The sequence below is a fragment of the Podarcis melisellensis genome, assembly GCF_964234715.1.
Source record: "Podarcis melisellensis genome assembly, chromosome: 15".
NCBI lineage: Eukaryota > Metazoa > Chordata > Lepidosauria > Squamata > Lacertidae > Podarcis > Podarcis melisellensis.
The window spans coordinates 15,843,500-15,868,511 of record NC_138532.1 but is presented as its reverse complement, the minus strand read 5'-3'; the positions used below and the strand labels follow the sequence as shown (position 1 = coordinate 15,868,511).

Below are 25,012 nucleotides of genomic sequence, written 5' to 3'. Positions count from 1 at the left end.
TGGAAATCAAGAGACACAGCCTCAGATGCCTCTGCAGTCTTAAGACAGTACTCCATTGTTTGTATTTACATATGCAAACTTTTCTCTTTTCTTTTCTAGATTTTACCAGAGACTGATATTTTCCACCCCACATTCTGTGTTTCTGCGGAAGGGCAAGGAAGTCACTTTGGCCTTGGAGGCTGGTAGCTCCCAGCCTTGCTGTTTGTCAGTGCATGGCCATACAGAGCAAGCTTCACATCTGTAGCAGAGGTAGGCAGAGTCTCCATATATCTTATAGATACACGTGTCCAGCATCGCCACTCAAACCTTGAGCCGATTCCTTGTTCTCCAAACTGAGCTGTCAACAGGAACCCAGAAACAGCTGCTTCAAATGCTCTTCCATGCCAGCTCTACGTTTAGTTCCCCACTTACAATATTAGCTCCAAGATCAACCCCCGTCCCATTCCAGGCAGCTACATAGCTCCACGCATCTCATTTTAGAATAGTCTTTATTGGATTCAGGGGCAGGGATTCTTTTGTGTACACTGGAATGTGTTATAGGCCCTAGCTCTTTATGTTACAGGGTTACAAAATCTTATTTAAATATCACTCTTCCCCCACCCTCCTCAATGTAATTTAAGAAAGAAAGAAAAAAAGCCTCCTTTGGTGGAACTAAACTTGACTCCATTTTAAAAATCAGACAAGACAACTCTTGAACACAGCTGGATCAGTAAGATTCGTAGCTACTCCTACAGTACAGGCCTAGACCACCCACCCCCGGGGGCATTTTGGAAAGGGTCACATCAGCAATGAGACAGCGTGGGAGAAGCTGGTGACTTCTCTTAACAGGTGGGCACAAACTGGCACATGCCCATAGCCACTTGGGAAGCCAGTGCCTACCACCGCCTCCGCCTGCCCCAATCAATGGGCAGTTCAAGGGATTCCCAAGCAGGGAGGGCCAGAGACAGTTGCTTCTTCTTCCTCCTTTGAACAGGCAGCAGCTTCAAGAGAGTGAAGTGTCTTCAGAGAACAGTCCAGGAAGTGGACAGTCAGGAGCAGTGGGGCCAGAGGTTCCCTCACCCAGCAGGGAAAGGGGTGCCAGGGGCTGACCTCTGCTTCCTGCCAGGTTAGAGGTTGCTGGATGTCCAGGCTGGTGTCCCTTGACCAATGCTGGGATTAAGAGCCATTCACCTCCCATCAGAGTAAGGAATCGGTAACGAAAAGGGACACCTTGGGGACAGGGAAGGGGAAAGTTACTGTGAATTAAAGCACAGCAGGAGGAGGAGGAGGAGGAGGAGGAGGAGGAGGAGTGTGCCTAAGGAGTAGGGAGGCTGGCTGAACCAGAGAAGCAAGCAGCCTCTCCCTGCCTGACTGGCTGTGACCTTGGAAATGTTGGTGGGCGAGCAAACATGTCAGTGTCCCCTGACACAGAAAGGGTTGCATCCCTCTCCCAAGAGACCACAGCCTCAAAGTCTTGCTTGCTGCTTCCCTGCAGCAACAGTTACAGGATCTCATACTTGTCCACGAGGAAGGTGGTCTCTGTGGAGAATCTCACAGGACTGTTCCCATCTACCTGGGTCACTTTGGTAACCTGCAGAGAGGAAGCCATATGGTCAGTCAAGATGAAATAGCCTGCTACTGGTCTTGGATCAAATTGCTCTTGTAGTACAGTGGTACCTTGGTTCTCGAACACCTTGGTACTCAAACAACTTGGATCCCAAACTCTGCAAACCTGGAAATAAGTGTTCTGGTTTGCGAACTTTTTTCAAAAGCCAAACATGCTCCGTTTTGAGCATTAGGCTTCTGATTTGAGTGCCACACTTCCGTGTTGTTACGCTGAGGTCTGTCTGTTTTTGCTACGTTTTTGTGGCTCTTTTTTTGTGTGACTGTGTGGAACCCAGTTCAGCTACAGTTTGATTGTGTGATTGCAGTACATTGTTTATTGCTTTCATTTTATAGATCAATGGTCTCATTTGATAGTAAAATTCATGTTAAATTGCTGCTTTAGGGGTTGTTTTTAAAAGTCTGGAATGGATTAATCCATTTTGCATTACTTTCTATGGGAAAGCGTGCCTTAGTTTTGGAATGCTTTGGTTTTGGAACGGACTTCTGGAATGGATTAAGTTTGAGAACCAAGATATCGTTGTACATGCTATGAGACCAAAACAACTCTCAAGGTATGCTGACCTGTGCCTCTCCCTCACATACTTCAAAAGGAAAGAGTTAAAGGCTCTCCCCCCCACCAAGTGAAGGAGACACTTTGAGGAAACATTATTAGCCTATGAAGGGACAAGGACAATCTACACCAATGCGTCCTTTACACACACAAAGTCATGGTGCCAAATAGGACACACCTCAAGGGAAGCCACCCCCGTTGCATGCAGAAGACCTGTATTCACTTCCAGTTAAAAAGCATATGCACCCCCACCTACGTTCCTGCCCTAGACAGTGTTTGTGTACCTATGTGCAGGTACAGGGGGAAGGCTGTGGCTTGCCAGCTGTTCTGGGTGCCTTAGCACACAATTGCCAGGCTGCCCCCTGCCCCCTTGGGAGCTATACCACTGCCAGGAGGATCCTTTTCCCACCTCTGAATTTTCAACGTTGGAAAGGAAAGCCGATTGCTCATCGCACTTGCCAGATGGAGAGCATGATTGTGGGCCATATGGAAAGCCAGGGTATTTTCCAAAATAGAAGCAGGCAGCAAACAGGATCACAGCCTCCACTCGAGGCACTTCCCAGACTCACCTGGATGTTGCAGTAGTTCTTCTTGGAGACGAAGGAGACGTGCACAGGAAAGAAGTCATTTGGCTGCCCGTTGATGCTGAACTCCAGGCTGCCGCTCTTGTTTTTGGCATCGATCACAGGCAGGCACCACTCGAGGATGTTTCTCCGGCTGTCGTGGCGATACTCGCCATCAATCTCCCCAATCACAGGAGCACCCACGTTGGACCTACAGAAGCAGCAACGAGTGACCACTCAACTCCCTTGCATCAAGGCTGACCTTGCAGCTGGTGGGTGAATTGGGGATCAGGAGGTGCAATGGCTACTCACGGCAAAGGGATGGCGATCACCACGTCATTTAACTCCAGGTTCTCCTCTTGCAGCTCATACTCAATGTTGACATCACAGCCACTCCCGCTCTCTGATGGCCAGCAGTTAACTAAGACACAAAAAGCACCCCTGCTCATCACATGACCTTCTGCCAGCAGCAATGGGCTCTCCTGAACAGGGACAGGAGGAATGTCTACTGAACCAAGGGAGCTGTGCCTGGTTCTAGGCTAATGGGAGTGTTATGTCCATCAGCCCCTCCTCAACGCCCAACCAGATGTGCTCACACTTACTTGTCAGTGGAATGAATGACTCCTCTGTGGTCTGCAGCCGCCACTTCAGGACTCCCACATCACTATTTATGGGGAAAGACTTCTCTGGGTTCTTCAGGCCAATCAAGGACTCTGTCGTAAAAAGCTTCTTGTCAACATTGGGGTGAGTCTGAAAAGAAAAAACTGGTAAGATTCATCTGTAGATCCAAAAATTAACCGTGCCATGCTCCAAATTCTGGAAGACTTTCACTAGATTAGCACACTAGTCTGCCACTCAAATCTAGAAAGCATTGCCCATGCACAGCATAGACAGGCTGGGAAGCTCCTTAAGCAAGAATAGTGAATCATTCGTAGCCAAAGCCTACCATAAGAATATACAATTTTTTCCTGTATTGTCACCATTGTTTACCTCAGTTCCTCAGACTCCCATCCTGTGAAAGTTAGTTCAGGCACAGAGATTTGCCCAATATCTTCCACTGTGAAGACTGATACATATAATTAATTCAGCTTCTTTGGTAACTCCCTTCTCTTCAGCACACATTTGACTCCCTTGACAACCAAAGGTTTAGCCACCTTCCTAGCCAGTCTCTAATACTAACATTACTCAAGATTTTTTAATTGTTGGTTTCTATGTTTTCAGAAATTTGCTCTTGCACTCTCAGTGTCTTGTTCTACCCCTGCCCTGTTTAACCCATCACACATGTTTTTGACTTAAATCTTCAGCCCTATTCCAAACCTAATGCTCTTTAGCTCCTACTGGATTTATACTCGCCATCAAATTCTCCCCTCAAAGACAGACCTTGGAGTACTGCTAACATCAGCAGAACTCTAAATAAGGATGCCCTCCACCCCACCCATGGAGCTCAATTAATCCCCACAACTTGTATCACGGACAGCACCTTTCCACCTGCATGGGCGGCAGTAGGAGCAGCAAGGCCAGCCATACCTGGAGCTGCACCCCTTTCTTGTCCTCGTTCTCAACGTGGATGCGAATCCGGGAAAACTTTTCATCCAGGATCCGCAGCATGATCATGCCGTGGAGCTCCATGTTCTGCAGCCCTCCATCTCGGCCGCAGGTGAGCGAGATCTTCTCCTCTATTTTCATGTGCACACTAGAGAAGAGAAAGCCTGAATCACCCCCATGCATTGCTCTGCACTGCCTTTCCTTTGGCAAAAGTAGGCGGGCGAAAACAGGATGTGGAGGTTTCGCTCCCACTGGAATGGCCCTCCTTCCAAGAGTGAATCTCTCCAGGCTCTGCTAGACTAGATGAGCTGCTTGCATTTCCCATCCTTGAACCTGTTCCCTTCTCCAACCCCATCATTCCCTCCAATCCCCGTGGCTCAGGGTAGTGACTAGATCAACTCCCCCTCCCCCACACTGTGTTATGTGCAGGACTTATACCTCAAAGAGGTATCTCTTACTCCTCATTAGGACACACTCTGGGCACCTGCCCAAAATTCTGTCAACTCCCAAGAAAGCCACCCCCCAAAAGGAAGGTTAAGGTTGATGATACCAGGTGGTCTAGGAAACCACTCTGAATCCAAGCCACAGTTTCACTGTCTTCTCCCACTGCAGAACACAAAAACCTACCTTTCCATGTTGATGGGTGGAGCTAGAACAGTGGCTGCTTCTGAGGATCGCTTGCCAACCAAAGTGACAATGTTTTCTCCTTCAGAATTTAGCTTGTCCACAAAATTGTCCACTTCCTTCCCTTTTGCGCCAAGCTTGAGTGCCTTGTTTGAACCAGATGGCCTAAGAAACAAAAAGCAGTGCAGAAGTTTTTGAGGCATCCTTTCTCCATAGAAAGAACCCAGAGAGTGTCTGAGATTCATAGTGGCAGTACTGTTACAGCCTTCCCCTTATCCTCATGCTCTAAAGTTGCCCTCTCAGGAAGGAAACACACACAGATCTTATGTACAGTATGGCCACCAGAGAGCAAACATGTCATTCAGCTACTTGGGAGACACCAAAGCAGCCCTCCACAAGAACAGTTGAAGAAACCCAGAGGATCCAGATTGGAGCACCATCGACAGTCTTAAAAAGACCCAGAACTCTCCCACTTCTGAAGGTGGCCACTCATGGCAACAAGAGGTCCACAAGCCCTCACCTGCTTCTTGCCCAACCTTTATACCTGGTAGGTGCTGGAGTAACTTTTGGTCGCTCCGTCTCAATGATGGTTTCGGTAATCATGGCAGCTGTGCTGCCTCCTGACATGGCAGAGCTTCCAAAACCACCAAACCCTGGTGCTTTGGTGCCCCGGCGCTCAGCATCCCTTCGAGCTTGCTGCAGTTCCTTGGCTTTCCGACGCATCTCTGCCTTGGCCTCCCGCTCCTGAGTCTATATATACAAATGAGAAGAAGAGGACAAGAAAGGAATTGATGGCCTGGACCAAATGCACCAGAGTACTGGGCCTGGAGGCCACAGAAAGCTTTTGGCCTACCTCACGGACAGCTCTGAAGACTTTCTCCTCATGAGAGTCCATCTCAGTAAAAGTGCGGATCTGGGCCAGGTTGACGTTTTCCCGGTAGCCAAGGGCAACAATCTCATCAAAGGCAAATATCAGATCAAAGCAGTGCTCAGAGATCTCAGTCTCCTCCAGGGCTCGACAGTATTCTGGGATCTGGAAGGAGTCGGGGAAAATGGCATTCTAATGAGGCAAGGCAACCGTGGCCAAAACCCACTCCACACATCTTCCTAGACTTGCAAAGTCCCCAAAGCCTCTACACCTTTAGCTGAACCTCATTGGTCCAGGAGCCTGTTTCAAGGGCAAACATTCTCCCAGCTAGCACCCCACACTTATCCTAATGTGATCAGGTGGACCAGCTCTTCACTTTCCAATTCCAGTATCAAATAAGTAAACACAGCAATGCAACCCAAGGAAAAAGCAAGTTCCATAGGACAGCTGCTGCTCCATGTGCAAACCCTCCCTCCCCCTGGGTATTTTGCAAGCCAGGCAGCTTGATGCAAGATCCTCACCACTCTAGAGAAAAGCCGGAGAGTTTCAAGGTCCTCCAGGATGTTGCTGTTTTTTGTGGTGATCAGGACCATGTAGAGTTTCTCCATGGGCTGGTAGACGTAGCGGACGCTCTCTGTCTCTACGAATGTGTGCTGCTTCCCTGTGTTCATGAGCTTGGGGAAGGCTGCCAGCAGCCCCTCAATGCGGGTCCGTGTCATCTCTACAAACTGGCGTGAGACGATCGCCTTTCCGGCTTTCGTACAGACGGCAGCTGCCAAGAGCACCTGTGGGGACAAGAGCTTTTGTCAGTCTCATAACTACATAGAAAAAATAAGAGCCTTTCAGTTGAATCAGTGGTCAGCCAGATACCTATGGAACAGGACCTTATGATTAGGGCTGGGCGGTATATCAATATATCATCCAACACCGGTTTGAAGTCCACATCGTGATGTTGCTTTCATAATTTCTGACCTGGCAATATATCACAAATCATGATGTGTGTGTGTGTGTGTGTGTGTGTACTTTGTAAAAATCACAATGTGGGAAAAACTGTGAAGTCACCCAAAGCTACTCTTGATTTCTGCAGTCCCCGTTAACTCAGCCAGCTCAACTCTCGCCGGCAAAAATCATGATGCAGTGAAAACTGTGAAGCCAGCAAATGCTGCTACATAGTGGTTTCATCCTTATTTCAGACATGATATATCGGTATATTGTGATGTTTAGCTGGTGAAATACCACAATGTTGAAAACTAGGTATCACCCAGCCCTACTGACAACTGGTAAGCAGATGGAGGTAATACACAGGAACTGTGCCTAATAGCCATCATTAGTATTATCCTTCCTTTCCTGCCTTATGAGTAAGGGGCAAAGGTTCACACAAAGCCTGTCACCTTCTTCCTATAACTCAAGGAGGCCTCTGCCTGAACTTTGGTGCTGAAGAGCCACGTTTAATGCACTGCCACAACATAGCTTTGGTCAGACCAATGTCACTCAGCCTAACCAACCTCAGAAAGCTGCTGTGTGAAGAGCCACCATTGTGCTGAATTATAACATCTCAAAAGTCAAAGGTTTGTCTTAAGGAGATCCAAATCAGCTGGCCTGTGAAAACCGTGGCATAAAGTTAAAAAATCTGAAATTGCCAAGGATTTGCGAATCATGCCCAAATAACTCACAATTAAAAATATATATGTAAATTTAGCAGGCAATACAATAATCCATCTGCTTGACTTAAATGGAGAAATTTTCTATATTATCCAATCCAAAATTCACTGTAGAGCTGACAGAAGCCAAATTTCAACTTGCCCCAACCTTTTGCTCTAAACTAGTTTTGCAACATGATTTGCACAAAAAAAGAACCCTGCTGCTTCATCCTTGGCCCAGCTGACGTTTTCCACAAATACTCCGCAACTCCTGGCGTTTGACACAGGCTTTTGCAAACCGTGAAACATTTTGACACCAGCAAACTCACTGGTGGCTGTTTTTACCCTCCTCTCTCCCAGTCTAATTTCCCTACCAGAGGAAAACCTGGTGGTTTTTTGTGTGGAGCAAGTGAAAAGTGCAGTTGCAAGATTTCTGTGCCTACCAGTTGCAGGGCGCCTTTCTCAGTCCCAGCTTGTAAGTACTATCATCGCGACAGCCTCAAGGCTGCCTCTTGTGACACGTTACCTTCCACCGGCAGCCACGGGCTCACGGACGGAGGTGTTTGGGTGGCGCAGGCGGAGGCCCTTGAAAAGCAGGCAGGCTCCGGAGGGGCTTCCACAGGCCCTCCTCCACCTTCGGCCTCGGAAAGACGCCCCCTTCGCCCCGGGAAGCAGCGCTTCGCCCGCGGTGTCTTGGCAGGCGGCCAGGAGGAGCAACGGGCGACCGAGGAGCACCCACGGCCCGCTGCTCACAAGGGTGGCCGGAGAAGGAGGAGCCCCATGGGATCGAGCAGGCCCCGCCGACACCCCCCTCCTCCCCGAATGGCAGCCGCTGACCATGGAGGGCAGCGGGAGGCCCCGGCCGGACACTCACCATGGCGAAGGTGACGGCGAAGATGGCAGCAGCAGCGGCGGCGGCGGCAGCGTCTCCGTTTCCTCCTCTCCCCTCCGGGCCCGAGCGCCTCTCCGCTCCTTCTGCCTGCCACACAAGATGGCGGCCCCGAGCCACGTCTCCCAGGCGGAAGCGGCGGCGTCACGCACGCAGAGGGCACGCCGCCACGCCCCTCGCCCCAACGAGTGTCCGCCAGGCCCCGCCCCCCCTATTCGCCGGTGGCAGCGCCGCCGCCGGCCTCCCTGCCAGTAGGGGTCGCTGCAGCCCATCGCTCGCTCCTTGGCCACTCTAGCGGGAGGAAGGCGAGTTCTCGCGAGGGCCTCGTCTCCCGTCTCCCTGGAGACGGGGCCGCCTAGGCCTCGCTCGCTCGCGGGGAAGACTTGGTCCTATTTGGCGATATGGCGGGTGCGCCGCCGCCTCCCGCAGCGGCGCCTGAGGCCGGCCTACAGGTGAGGGAGGGAGGGCCTTTCGCGGCCTGGGTGGGTGGGTGCTCAGGGCGATCCGGCTCACGTCCCGTTTCTCTCCCCTTCTCGTAGACGCGGATCGTGGAGAACCAGCCTTACGATGAGAGCCTGGACGTCAACGAGACGGAGGACGTGGCCAGCATCTACGCGCCCAGTCCTCCGCAGGCAGGTATGGGGGGCTGGGACAACGGGGGTAGCGCACACGGTCGGGGGGGTCGCCCCCTCCGCCTCTGACTCGGCCCTTCTCTCCTGCCACCGTCTCAGGCCCTCGCCGCGTCCGCTCCCAGCACAAGAGCCTGGCCGAAAACAGCAGCGAGGAGGACGACGAGGAGATACTCAAGGTACCCACTGAACAGCAGCCTCCACCCCCCACGCCCCCCCGTTTCCCGCCTGGAGGGCCAAGGAAGCAGTGGGCTGGGGTCGTGGTGCTGATGGGGCCGCTTGAGGGCCGAGTTGGCTCCCACTCCTTCGCTTTCCCCCTCTCCCCCAGGAGAAGAAGGCCTCCCAACTGGCCTCCCAGCCTCGTTTCAGTGGGAACGAGGTAGAAGACGAGGACGACGACTCTTCAGAAACGGACTCTGATGACGATGACGACGATGAAGAGCACGGCGCTCCTCTGGAGGGGTATTTGCCATTTGGGGAGGGGGAGGTTGGCTAGGAAGGGCATGTGCTTGGCTGCCAATATATTTGCTACTTGTTAGTAAGCTTACATGCAATCATGCCCTTGTTTCCAATAGGCATGGCGTGTGCCAGCCTTGAAGGCTAGACTGCCCAGGAACATGCTTTCCTAAGTCAATTGATTTTGGTGGGGCAAGGGATGCCTACCTCCGCCAAGAATCCAATGAGCAAAAAAAGTCCTGGAGCCTTCCTTGGCCTTCAGCCTCTTTCACCCACACACTCCCGGCATAGGCCAGTTGGAAAGTTGAGAAGGTTCCTGTGTGATAGCAAAGACAGTTCTTTCAAGCATTGAAGTCACACCTTTTAAGTGAGGCTTTGCTGGCTTCCAAAGGTCCCCATATACTGACATTTGGGTAGGATAGCAGTCCATAATATTGGATTGGGGAACCTCTGGGTCTCCAGACGATGCTGAACTACAACACCCATTATACTTGACCATTAACCACACTGGCAGCTGGGGCTGATTGGAATTGGAGTCTGGCATCCTCTGAAAGGCCACTGATATCCCACCTGTTCTGTAATATAGCAGCCAGGTAGAAGATGGTTGAATGTCCAAGCAGATCACGTGTCCCAGGAATATAGTGGCTTAGCTAGACCAGTCAGTCTGTTTGCTGTTTTTGGCAGCCCCCACCCCTACTAAACTGTGTGCTACATTAAATGTGTATCTGTATGCAACTTTAAAAATGGAGTGTGAGAATAATGCAGTTGCTGAGATTGCAGCAGGTGTGGAAGAATGTAAACCTTCCCCAATGTGGTCTTATGGAAGGTGCTATTTGCTTCAGGAGGAAATATCTTTCGCCTGTAGGGGTGGCAGTCTTGTTTAAGGGTGGTGGGGTGGATGAGGGAGAGTGAGAATGTAAGCTGGCTTTTCTTTGTCTCTCCTTGGAGTCAGAGTCTCCCTCACCCTGCATTTGAACACATCCTATTTCCATTGCCTCTTGCCCAGCCTCACCACTGACTCTTTCCCCAGGGCATACAACTCAGCAGATTATGACTACCTGCCAGTCTCCCTGGAGATCAAGGAGCTTTTCCAGTACATCAGGAGGTGAGTTGTAATGTGGATCTTGGCTGCATTGTGGGCAGGCGTGTCTCTTTTCAGGCTTCTGCTCACGGTGTCTGCTCCTCAGGTATTCTTCACAAATGATTGACCTGGAGCACAAGCTGAAACCTTTCATTCCAGACTTCATTCCAGCTGTTGGGGACATTGATGCCTTCTTAAAGGTATTACATTCATTCTGACACTCCTTTACATGCACCTGGCTGAGAACTGCCACGCAGGACTCTTTCCCTGCGTTGTCCATAGTGAACTGTTGCCTCTCTATGGAGGTGCAACAGGGCAGCACTGTCAATGCTTTGTCTCCATAGCCACATTCAACAGTGCTGAAAGGTTAGCTGCTTTGCAGAATCCTTGTAGATAAGTGGGAAGAATTTTTGTTGCCCTCAAGTGATGCTTATGGCTTTCCCACTGAGCATCTGCTTGGCCACTGAGAGGACCAAATGATGAACTAGAGGGGCCTTTGGTGTGACAGGGCAGCAAAGGTTTCTTTCAGATCCTTGGCTTTCTTAACAGGCAGGGCCACATTTTGTTTGCTATAGTGATTGACCGTTCCCAGCAGAAACTCTATTGACTGGTCTTGTACCTGGGTGTGTACACGATGAATAGAATAATGGAAACTCTCACGTGCAAACACCCTGGCTTGTTTCTCATAGGTTCCACGCCCTGATGGGAAGCCAGATAATCTTGGATTGCTGGTGCTGGATGAGCCATCGACTAAGCAGTCCGACCCCACTGTTCTCTCCCTCTGGTTAACGGAAAACTCTAAGCAGCACAATGTGGCCGTAAGTGAGAGAGAGGGGGGGTGAAGCGACTCCTCTTGGATGCAAGGCAGCCCTTGGCTCTGATGAGGAGGCACATTGAGGCATGTTCTGGTCTCTGTTTCCAGCAGCAGATTAAAGTGAAGAGCCTGGAGAATGCTGAGAAGAATCCCAAAGCCATTGAGAGCTGGATTGAGAGCATCAGTGAGCTGCATCGCTGCAAGCCCCCAGCTACAGTCCACTATGCTAGGTGGGCGTCTTTGAGGGAGGGATGAGTACAAGGGCAAGGGCAAGGGCAAGGCCTGCCAGTACTCAGCCCCACCTTTGCTCTGTGCTGGGGGTGAGGGAAGAAAGCCACTCTGCAAATGCACCCTCTGGGTGGAGGAACCATGGCCATTTCAAGCTGCTCCCTGGTATTTCTTCCTTGTAGGCCCATGCCTGATATAGACACGCTGATGCAGGAGTGGTCCCCTGAGTTTGAAGAACTGCTGGGAAAGGTAGTGTCTGCCAACTGTCCCCCCTCTCCAACTTCTAGTTTTGGCAGGAGGGAGAAGCTTGTGGGCCTCTAAAGAGATTCATGCAGAGAAAGAGAGTACTGAGCTGACCTTTCCCTCTCTGCTTTTCAGGTGAGCCTTCCCACTGCAGATATTAACTGCAGCCTGGCAGAATACACAGACATGATATGTGGTGAGTGCCCTTTTGCTGATGTGGTGCTCACCTATACCAATCCTTTTAGGGGTAGAGATCTGCTCCAGTCGGTGTCAGAATTGGCCTCTTCTCAAAATGCCCCTCAGCTATGCACCACCCAGCAAAAGTCTCCTTGCTTGTTGGAATCAGACTAAATAGCCATTATTTTTTCTCTTCAGCTATTCTGGACATTCCTGTCTACAAGGGCCATATCCAGTCCCTGCACACCCTTTTCTCTCTCTACTCAGAATTCAAAAATTCACAGGTAGGAGACACAAGGATCTGAAGAGCAGCAGCTCTGGTCTGGTGTCCATGTTCATGTGGGGGCACTGCTGAATGGATTGCTCTCCGAGTCTTTTCCCCAGCCTCACCTGGAGCGGTCTTGCCCTAGAGCTGCCTAAAATGATGGTGTTCTCCCTGCCCCCTTCTTTCTCCTGCAGCATTTTAAGGCTCTGGCTGAGGGCAAGAAGGTTGCAAGCCCTCCCTCCAACCCCCCCTCACAGGCTGGCGAGACAGACATCCTGAGCTTTACCTGAGACGCCTGCCTTCCTGCCCCAGGTGGGACCTGTTCCAGAGAAGTGCCAGCCTGTGATGCTGCAGGGCCTGAGGCCTTCTTGTTTGGGCAACTGCTATTCAGGCTTCCAGTGGACCTAATGGAGCAGTCAGGATCTGGCTCAAGGGCCCCTGACCACTCTGAAAGCCACCAGCATCTCATCTACCTTTCTTTGTACAGCTTCTGTGAGAATTTGCCTTATTAAAGTTTTGCTCATAGTGCTACTTTTTCCTTGAAGGCGATTCACAGCTGTGGAGGGTAGGCTGGGGCTGCAGCCTGAGTTGTGGGTGGACTCAGAACAATTTCAGAGTACTGTGGCTATTTGGGGCTCTTAGACTCTACTTACGTGCAGGACCAGATTTATTCCTCTGTTGTAGTGTACAGGGGATGCCCGTATAAAGGGCTCAGAATCCAAATGCAACAAGTCTTAAATGAGCAAGGAGTCTTTTCCTCCCTTAAAGTGTCATTTACCAGCTCAGACCCTGGCCAGCTCAGCCCATTGAACGTTGCCAAATCTGTTAGTGGTGAGCAGACACAAGGTGTATTTCCTTCTGAGCCCTGCCTCTTTTGCCTGGGCTTAGGCTGTGGTTCCCTCCATTGGCTTTCTGAAGGGGAAGGACAGGGACGGCACTTTGATCACATCCATTTATTTGTAAAGTGCAGAAGCTACAAAGCAGCATGCTTCAGCTCAGTTGGCAGCAGCAGCAGCAGCGCTGGGGCTTGCCAGTTTCCCGGTGGCCTGGCTGGCCCCCTTCGTGCCAAGGAAGAGCCATCACATGCAGATTGAGCCATCCCTGAGGTTGGGAAGAGGAAGGAGGAGTGGGCCAACCGATGGCTATAGTGGGAGGGACGTTCTTCAGGGGAACACGAGTCACTTGGTGGGCCTAGAGATGTACTGCAGCTTGGGGTGGGGTGGCAGTTGCAGGTCTTCCCTGGACCACAGTCATCAGTATCCTCCTTTCAGGCACTGGGGCCTCACACATGGGATCTTGCTTTAGAGGTGCAAGGCCCCATCCCTGCAGTTCAAGCTGCCTTGGAAGTCCACCTCCTCAGGACTTCCGCTGCTGCTCTTCACGCCTGCTGGTGGGTGCAGCAACAGCCGTCACAGCCAGATCTCATCACTGCTCATGCTGGAAGCTCTGTAGATGTATCCAACCATAGGGTATCGGCCAAAACCTGCAGGGCCAGAGAAACTGAATTGGGCTACTGACAGATATGCAACCCCAGCACGTATTGTTTGAGAGGCCAGATTTCAGTTTCTTTGGCCTTTTTGTTAAGAAAGGGCTGAGTATGTCTATCTGAATGGATGTAGGCAGTGTCTTGTAAGCCAGAGTGTGGGGAGAGCCAAACAGCACTTGCAAGACTCAAAACCAGTGGTTCAGGGCCCTCCCTATGAGCATAATCCAGCCAAAAAGGTCATCCTGTCTAACTGGGGAAGAAGGCTACAGCTGTCATCGTTTGGCCCAAATCCTGGTATATGGGGGTATATGCTGCTTCTGAATGCCAAAGTTCCATTTACCTATTCCAAGGAATTGCCACTGATAAGACTTCATAAGCTTGCCATCTTTTTAAAGCAGTGGATCCCAAAGTGCAAGTCTAAACTGATGTGATATGGCAACCCCTTGATTTACATCACATGAATTTTGGGCCTTAAAAGTCTTCTCTGCCACCAGAGTGGTTCCCAAGTGTTAAAAATGAAAGACTCGAGTCTTTATGATGTTAGAAGTGTTAACACAGGACTATAAAACATCAAGAAATAGAAAAGCTGCAAGAGCTATTCTTTATACTGGTTAAGGATTACCAGCAATGGTTATTTTGTGTTTGCTTATAAAGCCTGAGACCCACTTGCAGACTTAACAACCCATAGGTAGGGAAACATTTTAAATTGATAATTCATTATGTGTTGTATGAAAATGGCCTTTACCTCTATCCTGAAGCTCCCGCTAATCAGATTCATTGGCTAACGTGTTATGAATAACCCCACCACTTTTGTCAGAACAGGCATACTTGTGTACACCTCTGTTATGAACCCTCATCTTCTTGACTAAAAAGCCCCTGACTTTGTACTTTTTGTCATAAGAGAGCTACTCCAGCCCTCAATAATCTTCTGAACGTTTTCCAGCTCCTCAATTACCTTCTCTGAGATGAGGTGAGCAGAAATGGATGCTCTATTTTTATGTATTTATGGATTTGTATATAGAGTTGCTATAATTGCTGGCTGTTTTGATTTCAATTCCTTTCCTAACAACCTTTCAGGGAATTTGCCATTTTCTAGTCACTGTGCACTAAAGATCTCTTTCCTAGTTAAGTCAAAACATAATTTTAAAAATGGTCGTTCTTTTGTCTGACCCAGCTCTTCAGATACCTCCCCAGAAGAAAGCATCTCTTGGGGGGGGGGAAGGCATCTGCCCAATATTTGATGCAGCTTCCCTTAGCCCAAACTTGCCTCATTAAAAGAAAATAAAACTGGCGTTCAGTAAAGAGGGCAAACTGAACCCCTAGCTGTAGAGAGCAGCCACCTCCCAGCCCTCGCTTCTTACCTCTTTCTACAAGGGCGAAGTTGTTCTCTGGCTCAGAGCGGGCCTCTTCCTCCTGTTCCACTGCAGCTCCTTCCATCCTGACCTTGGCTGTAGAGGAAAGTGGTGTGGGGCTGGGGCCTTTCAATGCCTCCCCCCTCAAATACCTCCCAGCCCCAGGGTGAGACCTTCAGGCCCCTTTTCACCCTACCTTTGGTCTCGGGGGTGAGGTCGTTGAGCTGTAGGTTGGAAGGGAGTGACATATTTGCCCGGGGAAGCCGTGCTGCCATTGGCCTCAGGTTGTTGGAGTCACTGTGGTGAGAGCAGAAGAACCCATTGGACTAGACTTCATCTCTTTCCCCAAGTCAACTCAAGGCAGATCTGAGATCACATTCTTTCAGATTCTCCACCCTGCTCCTGGTTCTCTGGGCTGTTCCAGTGAAGACTGGCTGGCACCCTTCCAACTCAGTTCCTTTGCCGCCAGGACTAGACTGTGGTCTCCTTGTGGCTAGTGCCTAGCAAACTGGGCCGCTCTCTTACTGCCAGGGTCCCAGTGTGGTGTCCATATAGACAACGGCAGGGGAAGGCAGGGAGCAAGCAAAGCATTTTTACCCCAAACTCAGTCCCGCTAGAAGAGGAGCCTGCGGCTGGGAAGGTTACCTCAGAGGCAGCGGCGCTGGTGGGGCAAGTCCTGCAGGGTGAAGAAAGAGAATTGGGGAGGGCCAGTCCTGGCAGGGGGAGGCAGAATCCTGCTTAGCTTCCCCTTCACCTACCTGCCGCCTTCTTGCCCTGCCGGTAGATGGCACAGCTGATGAGACCACCAAGGGCTAGGACAGTTGTCAGGGCCGCCACACACCCCACCACAAGCACCAGAAGGGAGAGCTCAATGCGGGTGTCCAGGAAACCTGAGGAGACCAGAATTGCCTGTCAGGGCTCTCAGAGTGTTTGCCACCTTCCAGCTCTGCACCCTGAGGCCTTGTCTGGTATGGGGTGAAGGGAGTGCCTCTCCCCCCGACTCTCAGACAGGAGACCAGTTATTGGGCAGGCTGTGCCATGCAGGGCACTTGCCCCAAGGACTCACTGCTGTGGGGGCTGACCCAAGCAGAAAAAGGGAGGACTTGCTACTTACTTATTGGGCCCGTCATGCAACCAGGACCCCCAACCGACGGTGACATCCCAACCCCTACCGGGCAGCGGAATAGAGGAGTTGATGATGCCCACATCGTTGGAGGCGCTGAAGGAGTAGTTCTGCGCCCGGCTGCTGAGCTGCACTTGCACGGTGTGGTTGGTGAGCCAGGGGTAGGTTTTGGTGTCCACAATGAGGAAGTTGGAGGTGTTCACCATCAGCTGCCCATTTTGGTCCACCCAAGTGATGTTGGCAGGGGGGTTGGCTTGGACCAACACAAAGAGCACCAGGAGGAGTCCTGGCTCCCTCGCCTCTTCATAGTGGGCATCCATCTTCACGATTTCTGGTTTAACTGTTTTCGGGAGACACAAAACCAGACAGTGTACCTCTAGGCATGCCTGCAAAGCGCTGTCTTGAAGCAGGAGGGCTCCAGGGTGGGGGGGACAGAAGGATAAGATGGAGGTGACACCTCGCCAGATTCATGGGAGGTAGGAAGCCCCGGTTGCAGGGCTGAGCTTGGAAGTGGCTGGGCATTTCCAGGCACCATCCATCAGTCGCTCACCCACCCACCATCCCGGGAGCCCCGCTCACACTGCACGTTGAGGAGCACGGAGGCGTTGGAGACGTGGCCCGTGGCCGGGTCGGTGGCGGAGCAGTTGAGCTGGCGATCCAGGCGCCGCGCTGTCACCACGAAGGTGCTGCTGCTGCTCTCCTCGAAGGCGCCGCCGTTGCCACTGCCACTGCCGCCGTCGCCCGTGGCCAGGAACCTACCGGAACCGCTGGTCTCCTGCCGCTCGCCGTTGAGGTACCAGGCCAGGCTGGGCGCCGCGGAAAGGCAGGTGAAGGCCCGTCTCTCCGCCTCCTGCAGGCTGCTGAACGACAGCGCCCGCCCGTCGATGGTGGTCTCGGGCTCGGCCAGGCCTGCGCAGAGCAGAGCATAACTTAGCCGGCTCGAGGGGGCGAGCAGCCATAGCCCGGGACCCCTCGGTGAAGCGCGCGCCTTTCTCACCTGGCGGGGGGAGCAGCAGCAGCAGCAGGGCGGAGAGGGGGCTGCCGGGAGCCATACGCCTCCTTGGCCGCCGGCCGGGCAGCAGGCAGGCACTCCGAGGAGACGACCTTGATGCGCTCCAGCCGGCAGGACGCGGGGCCCGCTGTGTTCTGGCTCCCCACACTGCGGAGCCTGCACCGCGCAGCCCGGTCCCGTCGAGGCTGCGGCTGCAATGATTGGCCGGCCAGAGCCGCCCGCCGCTCCGCCTCCTCCTTCACGTGGGCTCCTTGGCAATCCCGGACTCTGGATCCTTCGCTCCGCCGTGTGTGCGGGAGGCGGCGGCGGGAGCCTCACCTTCTTCTTGGCCGACGGCCACGCTTCGCCGTCGGGCGGAGGAGATTTGCTTCGTAGCAAACCCTCGAGGGCAAAATGGGGTGTCGGCCGCGAGCTTTTCCAGAGAACGGGGAGGGGGAGGCGCCTCTGCCAGCTGCCCCCTCCCTCTACTGGCCCCGATTCGCAGCATGACGAACAGGTGCTCTGCCAGAACTGTCTGGCTGGCTCCTCCTTATTCCAAAGCAGTCTATCCCTAACATTCTTGCGTTTTAGGGGGTTGGACTAGATGACCCTCGGGTGTCCCTTCCAACTCTACAATTCTTTGACTCCTGAGCTCACCCCGCCAGGGAAAGCTTTTGCCTTCACTCCGTCTCCTCTTGAGTTCCCACAGGCATCAGGAAGGCCGCCTTTAAAACACTTGGAGTTTAAGACTGGTGATTCTGAGAAGTGATGGGGTTTATGAGTGCTTTATTAGCGTGTAAAGCAGAACTTGGCCACATGAGTGTGTTTGGGGCAGGTCATCTTCTGCCATCAGGACTCCTAGATCTTTCCTGGTTAGTTCAGACCCCCTTAGCAGGTCTGTGAAACTTGGATTATTATTTTTCAATCCATTGTGCATCACTTTATACTTACTTATACAGAATTGCATTTGCCATTTTACTGCTCATTCACTCAGTTTGGAGAGATCCCTTTGTGCAGATCTCGTGGGTTGTGAGGCCACACCAAGTGGGTCACAGAGAAGCTGGATTCCAGCTTAGGCTGAGCAGCCGAAAAGGAGCATTGCATGTGTGTCTAGACTAGGTCAAGTTCCGAATGAGACATCCATTTTATCAATTTCTACAAATGCTCTGATGTGGCAGGAGCCAATTTTTAATACGATGCATATTTCTGGCCAGTCACATGCCTGTTCCTTTCTCCTGCCACATTGCAGCACTGGTTTTCATTTAGTAGTAATGCTAAGGCAACACTATGTATATTGCTCTGTTAATTGCCATTTTAGAATTAACAGTGTGCACTATTAGCAATATTAAGTATAAATTAAAAGTGAAAGTGGGTCCCATGTTGCAGCTTGGGACTCAGAGGTGGGTCTTGGGTCTGGATCTGTGGAATAACACTGCTTTAGAGCTTCTCCTACTCCCTGTATGGTAATGTTGTGACTTGTATTGGTTTCCACCAGTTTTCCAGGAGCAGATAAACAAACAGGCCTGTAATTTCCCAGATCCCTTTTGAATCCTTTTCTAAAAGTTGGTGCTACATTGACTGCTTTCTAGTCCTCAGGTAGGAAAGCTCATCTTAGGAACAAGCTACGTATTGTTTCACAATCAGAACAATTAATATAACATAAAATTACAATTTTGTCACAGAGATCTTTATTAAGAAAGAAACAAAACTTATTACAAAGATTTTTCAGGGTGCTTAATTTCCATTGTTTATTCCGGACCGTAACCCGATGGAACATTGTTTTTATATTATATTTGGAGCTTGAAAGGTGGGGAGTAGCACCCCCAGCTTGCCTTTGGGAGAGAAATTGCAGGCTGAGCCCTCGTTTGTCCTTAGCGACACACTTTCTCCCCAGAGGAAGCCTCCAGCTGGGGCTCTTTGCTTGGGCCCCTCAGTTTCTTTATCATTTCGGAGAGCATCTGATTGCAGAGGGCTGCGTACGGATTCATCAGGACCAGCTGACGACGGGCAAAGGCACTGCCCAGTCTGGCCGCTTGCTCAAAGTCCCTATGGGCCTCTTGCTCGTGGCCTTGCAAGCGCTGGATCAGCCCTCGCTGCACAAACGCCTGGCAGGCTACACGGCCAACGCCCCTGCTAAGCTGCAGAGCCATACCCAGGTCCTCCAGGGCACCTGACGGGGAGAGAAGAAATACATGCAAATGATGGAGGGGAACGCCATGGAACCTGCCTTGTGAATCATAGCAGAGATATTGCAGAAGGGGAAGCGGCAGCAGCTGTGCCTACACAGTGGCACCATCTTCAGCATGGACAGAGCTGAAATGGAAAGCAATTGTTTTATTAAGACTGGGGACTGTTTTCGGTGGTTTGGGTTCCACTTTAGGTAGCAGGTTCTTAGCTCAGAGCTTTGATTCTCGGGGATCTTGTAGGGCTGGCTGTGCATGGGGAGATGCCCTGGTAGGTGGGTTCCCAAGCAAGCTGCAGCACCAATATTGAGCCCAGAGAACAGCTGATGGGAAGGTCTCTGAAAAGCCCTTGAAGAGGACAAGGGACGTGGTGTTCCCTGTCCTGGGGGTTTGCTCAGTCCTCCTTTTGCTAGGTTCAGGCTACACAGCAGACATGGTGCCTGTCCCAGGCAGAGGGCCCCCATCCTCTGTGTCAATGCAGAAATGGGGAGACAGACCAGCACTGCCTTGCTCACTTACTTGCTGTGTTGCCCTTGAGGCGGAAGGCCTGGGCCCGGTTGTTGTAGCCTGCGGCTCGCTCAGGAAGCAGCTGAATGGCCCGGTCAAATCTCTCCAAAGCCTTCTGCAGGTCTCCAGCTTCGGCAGCTTCAATGCCCTGGATCTCTAGCTGAGTGGCTTGTTCCAGGAGCGCCAGGTCAAAGGTTGCTTCTGTCTCATTATGAGGAGAAGCACAGTTTTGTTAATAGCTCTGGGTCAAGGGCGGGGGGACAGAAGACAGCTAGACTATAAAGGTATGCACCCCCCCCCATTATACAGCCACTGGAACTTCCAGTGGCCTCCAATCCAGTGCTAATTACATGGCTGACTACATCACAACTGCTAAAATGCAGCAGTTCAAGAGAGCCCAGAAATTTATCAGGGACAAGGGGACAGAAAGCCTGTGGGGAAAAGCCCACCCACCTTCTCCAGGGCAAAGTGCAATGAATTGTGGTCAGGTGACGATCAGAGGTCAGGCTGCACCACCATGGACATGAAGCCTGCAGAAAAAGGCTGGCAAGTTTCTGAAAGCAGCCTCCCCCCGCTGCAGACCAGGGGTGCCAACTTGGATAAAATATTTGGGGGGCAGGTATAAACCCCAACCCACCATAATCGATCATAAGACATGGTGCACACACATAATTTGAACGCCCATCAAATTTTGGGGCCCCCAGACCCCTTAAATATTTTATTGGGGGGTGTTGAAGGGATCTCGGCCCCTAGGAGTTGGCTCCTATGCTGCTGATGGTGAGGGAGAGGCCCTCTCTTCCAGGGCTATGATATGAGAGCCTTGTAAAGGTCTCCTTAATGAAAAACAGAGGGATTTGCTGCTACTCCAATTACACAGAGATGGGTAGGTGGGGCTTTCCCCTTTGCAGCCCCCCACCATCCTTGAACCTCCACTTCTTGGCAGTTTGAAGCTGCTCTGATGCCTCCAGGAGAGACAGGAAAGTCCCTCTCCCCTGCCCCATCTCATGCCGAAGCCAAACTCACCTTCTCCATTGAGGGTCTCCTGCTCCTCCAGCTCATCAGAGAGGTCGCCAAAAGGGGCGTCGGGGTGGAATATGCTGTGCAAAACTGCCCTGTCGTGTGCTGTTGCCATGTCGGCTCCTGCGGATGAGATCTTGAGTGACCTGGGGAGAGCAAGTGGGGGTGAGAGAGGGAGGGGCTGGCTTACCAAGCAGCCAATAGCAATGGGGGAGGAGATGGGGCAATGCCCTGCTGCTGCTGCTGCGGCTATGTCTAAGTGGGTGCTGTTGCTGGAGCTGAAGCAGGGAAGTTTTTTGACCCCGAAGCACACTCCCAGGGCTGGGGGAGGAGCAAGAAGGGCGGGAACTAACACAGTGCAGGAATAACAAAAAAGGGAGAGGGCGCACACATACCTCCAGCCAGCCCAGATGCTCCGTCCCAGAGTTCCTAGCATCACCGGTGGAACAGCAGGGCTGGAGAAAAGTCGACCCAGCCGCTTTCCCTGCTGCAGTAAAGACCAAATTTTCCTAACAGGCTTTGGGGGATTTCTGTAGCTAATCCGGATTACATTTGCTACTGTTTTGAGTCCTACGTTTTACTATGCTGTGTTACGGTGCAGTTCAAACCACGAATCTGCTAGACTGGAAGGGGCTAGGATGCAGTGCAACTACCCTCCACAGCAGAGGGGAGCCCACGCTGCTGGGAATCTGCTGCTGCTGCCAGAAATTCATCTGTCCACTAATGGGCAGCTTGGTGGATGAAGGTCATTCCTGCCACTGATCCGCCTGGCAAAAAAGGGGCATGTTAGAAGCCAGTGGTACCTCGGGTTACATACGCTTCAGGTTACATACACTTCAGGTTACAGACTCCGCTAACCCAGAAACAGTACCTCGGGTTAAGAACTTTGCTTCAGGATGAGAACAGAAATCGTGCTCCGGCGGCGTGGTGGCAGCGGGAGGCCCCATTAGCTAAAGTGGTGCTTCAGGTTAAGAACAGTTTCAGGTTAAGAACAGACCTCCGGAACGAATTAAGTACTTAACCCGAGGTACCACTGTATATGTAACCCCTGCTCAAGACTGCAACTATGCCTGGATGCTATGCCTGCCAAAGGGGCAGTGCATAGGGACATGTCCCATGGGAAACAATGGGCTCAAGCTAATCTGGGAAAATAAGGCCCCTGCCCCACTCACTGGCTACCCTCATGGTGGTATGAGAACACTCTCCAGATGTGGTGGAACCATGCAGGCGATCAGTGTTTGGCAGGATATAAACCACACCTGTGCCAGCCACAATTATTGTTTCTCTTGTGCAATAACACTATGCCAGGTGCACTACTCTTGTGGGGACTTTTGAGCTTGGGATGCATTCATTGAAATGCACAAGGCCAGGTAAAAGAGCGAGCAGTCTCAACGCATGTCTGAGACAGTGGTGTCAGGAGGCAGGGCATGGATTTGCAAGATGCCAAGGGACGCGGGTGGCGCTGTGGTCTAAACCACAGAGCCTAGGGCTTGCCGATCAGAAGGTCGGCAGTTCGAATCCCCGTGACGGGGTGAGCTCCCGTTGTTCAGTCCCAGCTCCTGTCCACCTAGCAGTTCTAAGGCACGTCAAGTGCAAGTAGATAAATAGGTACCGCTCCGGGGGGAAGGTAAATGGCGTTTCCGTGCACCAGCAGCAGCTGTCATGCTGGCCACATGACCCAGAAGCTATCTGCAGACAAACGGGCTCCCTCAGCCTATAGAGCAAGGTGAGTGAGCAACCCCCGTCGTCCGCGACTGGACCCAACGGTCAGGGGTAGCTTTACCTTTATGGGACTTTTGGGGACAAGCTGGACCAATGCAAAAGGGATGGGCTCCACCTGAACCAGTTTGCTGGCACCTAAAATGAAAAGGGTGGCAGAGAAGCTTTTAAACTCCTAGTTAATGATGGCTGTGTACTACTTCCAGTATCGGAAGCAGCCGAAACATCAGTTTCGGTGTACCAATGGCAGGGATACCCTTTGCACTTGGGTCTTCACTGTGGGCTTCCCTTTGGGGCATGTGTTCAGCCTCTGTGAGAAGAGAATGCTGGACTAGATGGGCCTTTATTTGGATTCAGCAATGAGGTATCTCTTTCCCTACAAGGTTTCCCTTTTGCTTCTGGACAAGGAAGCATGTAAGACTGTTGCAGCACATTCACCTTACAGAATATCAGATATACAGTCATCCAACTTCCAAAACGTTTGGGAACCAAGGCACAGCTTCTGATTGGCTGCAGGAAGCTCATGCAGCCAATCAGAAGCCATGATGGACCTTCGGGTTCCAAATAACGTTCACAAACAGGAATAATCATTTCCAGGCTTGCGGTGTTCAGGAGCCAAAATGTTCATCTTGAAAGGCGTTCAACTTCTGAGGTATGACTGTATTGCAACAAGGAAAGAATCCCAAGAGGTGAAGTAAATGGTCTTACCTTGTGTTTGTATGGTGCAGCCTAGAAGAGGTAGCTTCCTTTTTTATTGTTTCTTGAGAGCTATATACAAACTAGCCCCCCTCCCCTGCTGAAAACCTCCACAGCCTTGATCAATAAATGAAAACACCATCCTCTGAAGCAATAAACTTGACATGTTTATTAATTAAACTATCACTTAAATAAAAAAGTGCATAGAAAATAAACATGTTTAAAAACTCCTTTTTTTGTACAACTATATACACTTGTTTTTACATTCAGTCTTTCATGGAACTTTTCAGTCATTTCTTGAACTACTGAAAGTACTTCCTTCATCCCTGTGACGATGACAGGGAATTAACACTGATGCAGCACGAGAGACGCGTTTCCTCTTTTTAAAGAAAACAAACAAACAAACAAAAACCAAAACAATCTGGAAGAACACAAGAAATAAAACGAAGAGAGAGAGAGAGATTGGTTTTACATGATAAGTTGCTTTTTCTCTGGAACAAAACCCTGTTTGCGTAGCTTTTGCACGGTTTGAGACAATTATTCACTACCTTGAGCTATTAAAAGACGGCTACGTTGAATCAAAGGAACATCACGAGCACAGTTCTCGGCTGAGAGGCAAAGCTGCAGGACCTTGTTAAGGTACCAGGAAAGCAGATGATGCCGTTTTGGTACCTCAACAATCAGAACCCAGGAGGAGGCAGCGAAGGCGGCAAGAAACAAGTTGTACAAGAACTGACTGTTAACACTGAAGGTCAGGAGAATTCATAGCCAAGCCCCCAACAGCTTCCTGGGGGTTTGCATGCAGGCAGACTGAGCCAGAGCATCCACCCCTCCACCCCCCCGGTCCCTTACCCAGTCCTCCTTGGAGGAGGGAGACGTCAACTGGCCCCGAAGCCTCTGGCTTGCTGGTTTTCCTGCCTTTTGAGCAACTGGAACACAACTCTTATCTATAGTGTTAAAGAGAATTCAAAGCCAGGCTTCAAGACATGGTGCAGTACGATATTTGTTCCTATATATACCATATTTATAGTTATAAAAACTTGCAGGTGTGTGGGAGGAGGAGATGGTGGGGGGGAGGAGGATGAAGCAGCAATCTGGGTGAGAACGACATGATTCTGCACAAAGAACAAGAACCCGGTATTGCTTCGCAAGGGAGGACAATGAAGAGAAGATTATTATACCCCAGCCCTTTGCAGTGACCCGCTTTTCCTTTAAAAAAATAAACACCTTAAAGGTTTGACTCTTAGTATTCTCAGGTATCATGATCTCTGTCAGTCCTTAGAAATTATACATTCATATTGCCAGGAAGCCGCGTGGAGCTCCTCACTTTGCTCCACGGATCAGAGCCAACACAACTGGCCAAGACCCCAACCCTTCCTTCTCTCCGTTCCTGCTGGCCTCCCCATGGAGCCCAGGCACAGTGGCATGCATGCCTTCTTCCTTGGGTTACTGGCCATAGTGGCTGCCTGCTGCTGAACTCAGTCAGATCAGGGTTTAGCAGCAGCAACAGCAGCAGCAAATGTCAGTGAGCTTGGACACCAGTCCAGCTCTGCCCTGAGCCACGTGCTTGTGCACCTCCTCCTCCTGTTCCTTGCTTGGAACTTCCTTGTGGAAGAGAGGAAGAAGCAAGGGACGGAACTCTCTTTTGACCTGGCAGCTACTGGCTCAGGGCTTTGGTAGCAGCAGGGGACACGGAAATAATGTTCCTCTTTGGCCCACAGGATGTGGCAGCCTGGAACAGGAAAGCTGGAGAGCTACTCG

At 51.2% G+C, this 25,012-nt stretch overlaps 4 protein-coding genes across 6 annotated transcripts; 1 reads left to right on the top strand and 3 right to left on the bottom strand.

Annotated features, from left to right (window-relative positions):
• Positions 1-471: 471 nt before the first annotated feature.
• Positions 472-8,431, bottom strand: ARCN1 (archain 1). Its single transcript, XM_081890999.1, has 10 exons — positions 8,270-8,431; positions 6,277-6,540; positions 5,741-5,920; positions 5,432-5,637; positions 4,891-5,052; positions 4,246-4,411; positions 3,321-3,468; positions 3,031-3,139; positions 2,725-2,929; positions 472-1,570 (listed from the first exon to the last, which is right to left on the bottom strand). Exons 1-10 carry the CDS (start codon positions 8,270-8,272, stop codon positions 1,481-1,483), a joined length of 1,533 nt encoding a protein of 510 aa, XP_081747125.1. The 5' UTR covers positions 8,273-8,431; the 3' UTR covers positions 472-1,480.
• A 150-nt stretch (positions 8,432-8,581) lies between these two features.
• Positions 8,582-12,705, top strand: IFT46 (intraflagellar transport 46). 2 transcript variants are annotated; one of them, XM_081889717.1, is made up of 12 exons: positions 8,582-8,736; positions 8,824-8,920; positions 9,016-9,092; positions 9,242-9,375; positions 10,400-10,474; positions 10,557-10,650; positions 11,140-11,268; positions 11,376-11,494; positions 11,675-11,741; positions 11,871-11,931; positions 12,111-12,196; positions 12,372-12,705. In XM_081889717.1, exons 1-12 carry the CDS (start codon positions 8,686-8,688, stop codon positions 12,465-12,467), a joined length of 1,086 nt encoding a protein of 361 aa, XP_081745843.1. In that variant the 5' UTR covers positions 8,582-8,685; the 3' UTR covers positions 12,468-12,705. The 2 variants fall into 2 exon arrangements, with proteins under 2 accessions (XP_081745843.1, XP_081745842.1); XM_081889716.1 differs by having other exon boundaries at positions 11,373-11,494.
• A 410-nt stretch (positions 12,706-13,115) lies between these two features.
• Positions 13,116-18,467, bottom strand: TMEM25 (transmembrane protein 25). 2 transcript variants are annotated; one of them, XM_081889714.1, is made up of 8 exons: positions 17,136-18,467; positions 16,718-17,047; positions 16,188-16,478; positions 15,774-15,905; positions 15,661-15,691; positions 15,212-15,312; positions 15,025-15,111; positions 13,116-13,660 (listed from the first exon to the last, which is right to left on the bottom strand). In XM_081889714.1, the coding sequence occupies exons 1-8, from the start codon at positions 17,188-17,190 to the stop codon at positions 13,587-13,589; spliced, it is 1,101 nt and encodes a 366-aa protein (XP_081745840.1). In that variant the 5' UTR covers positions 17,191-18,467; the 3' UTR covers positions 13,116-13,586. The 2 variants fall into 2 exon arrangements, with proteins under 2 accessions (XP_081745840.1, XP_081745841.1); XM_081889715.1 differs by having other exon boundaries at positions 16,898-17,047; positions 17,136-17,627.
• Positions 18,468-18,794: 327 nt separating this feature from the next.
• On the bottom strand, positions 18,795-21,106 carry TTC36 (tetratricopeptide repeat domain 36). Its single transcript, XM_081889718.1, has 3 exons — positions 20,843-21,106; positions 19,832-20,020; positions 18,795-19,299 (listed from the first exon to the last, which is right to left on the bottom strand). The coding sequence occupies exons 1-3, from the start codon at positions 20,949-20,951 to the stop codon at positions 19,001-19,003; spliced, it is 597 nt and encodes a 198-aa protein (XP_081745844.1). The 5' UTR covers positions 20,952-21,106; the 3' UTR covers positions 18,795-19,000.
• Positions 21,107-25,012: the final 3,906 nt, after the last annotated feature.

What these genes read in the sequence shown, in the direction of transcription:
- ARCN1 (XM_081890999.1), bottom strand. An exon ending in TCTTCAGAGCTGTCCGTGAG is followed by an intron (nt 5,638 to 5,740) that starts GTAGGCCAAAAG and finishes TTGTATATATAG; the next exon opens with ACTCAGGAGCGGGAGGCCAA. An exon ending in AGAACTACTGCAACATCCAG is followed by an intron (nt 1,571 to 2,724) that starts GTGAGTCTGGGA and finishes TCCTCTCTGCAG; the next exon opens with GTTACCAAAGTGACCCAGGT.
- IFT46 (XM_081889716.1), top strand. Translation starts at nt 8,686, where the DNA reads ATGGCGGGTGCGCCGCCGCCTCCCGCAGCGGCGCCTGAGGCCGGCCTA. An exon ending in GCCCAGTCCTCCGCAGGCAG is followed by an intron (nt 8,921 to 9,015) that starts GTATGGGGGGCT and finishes CCACCGTCTCAG; the next exon opens with GCCCTCGCCGCGTCCGCTCC. An exon ending in CTAAGCAGCACAATGTGGCC is followed by an intron (nt 11,269 to 11,372) that starts GTAAGTGAGAGA and finishes CTCTGTTTCCAG; the next exon opens with CAGCAGATTAAAGTGAAGAG.
- TMEM25 (XM_081889714.1), bottom strand. Translation starts at nt 17,190, where the DNA reads ATGGCTCCCGGCAGCCCCCTCTCCGCCCTGCTGCTGCTGCTGCTCCCC. An exon ending in CTCCTCTATTCCGCTGCCCG is followed by an intron (nt 15,906 to 16,187) that starts GTAGGGGTTGGG and finishes TGGTCTCCTCAG; the next exon opens with GTTTCCTGGACACCCGCATT. An exon ending in GCAGGGCAAGAAGGCGGCAG is followed by an intron (nt 15,692 to 15,773) that starts GTAGGTGAAGGG and finishes TTCACCCTGCAG; the next exon opens with GACTTGCCCCACCAGCGCCG.
- TTC36 (XM_081889718.1), bottom strand. Translation starts at nt 20,951, where the DNA reads ATGGCAACAGCACACGACAGGGCAGTTTTGCACAGCATATTCCACCCC. An exon ending in GGAGACCCTCAATGGAGAAG is followed by an intron (nt 20,021 to 20,842) that starts GTGAGTTTGGCT and finishes ATAATGAGACAG; the next exon opens with AAGCAACCTTTGACCTGGCG. An exon ending in CCTCAAGGGCAACACAGCAA is followed by an intron (nt 19,300 to 19,831) that starts GTAAGTGAGCAA and finishes TCTCCCCGTCAG; the next exon opens with GTGCCCTGGAGGACCTGGGT.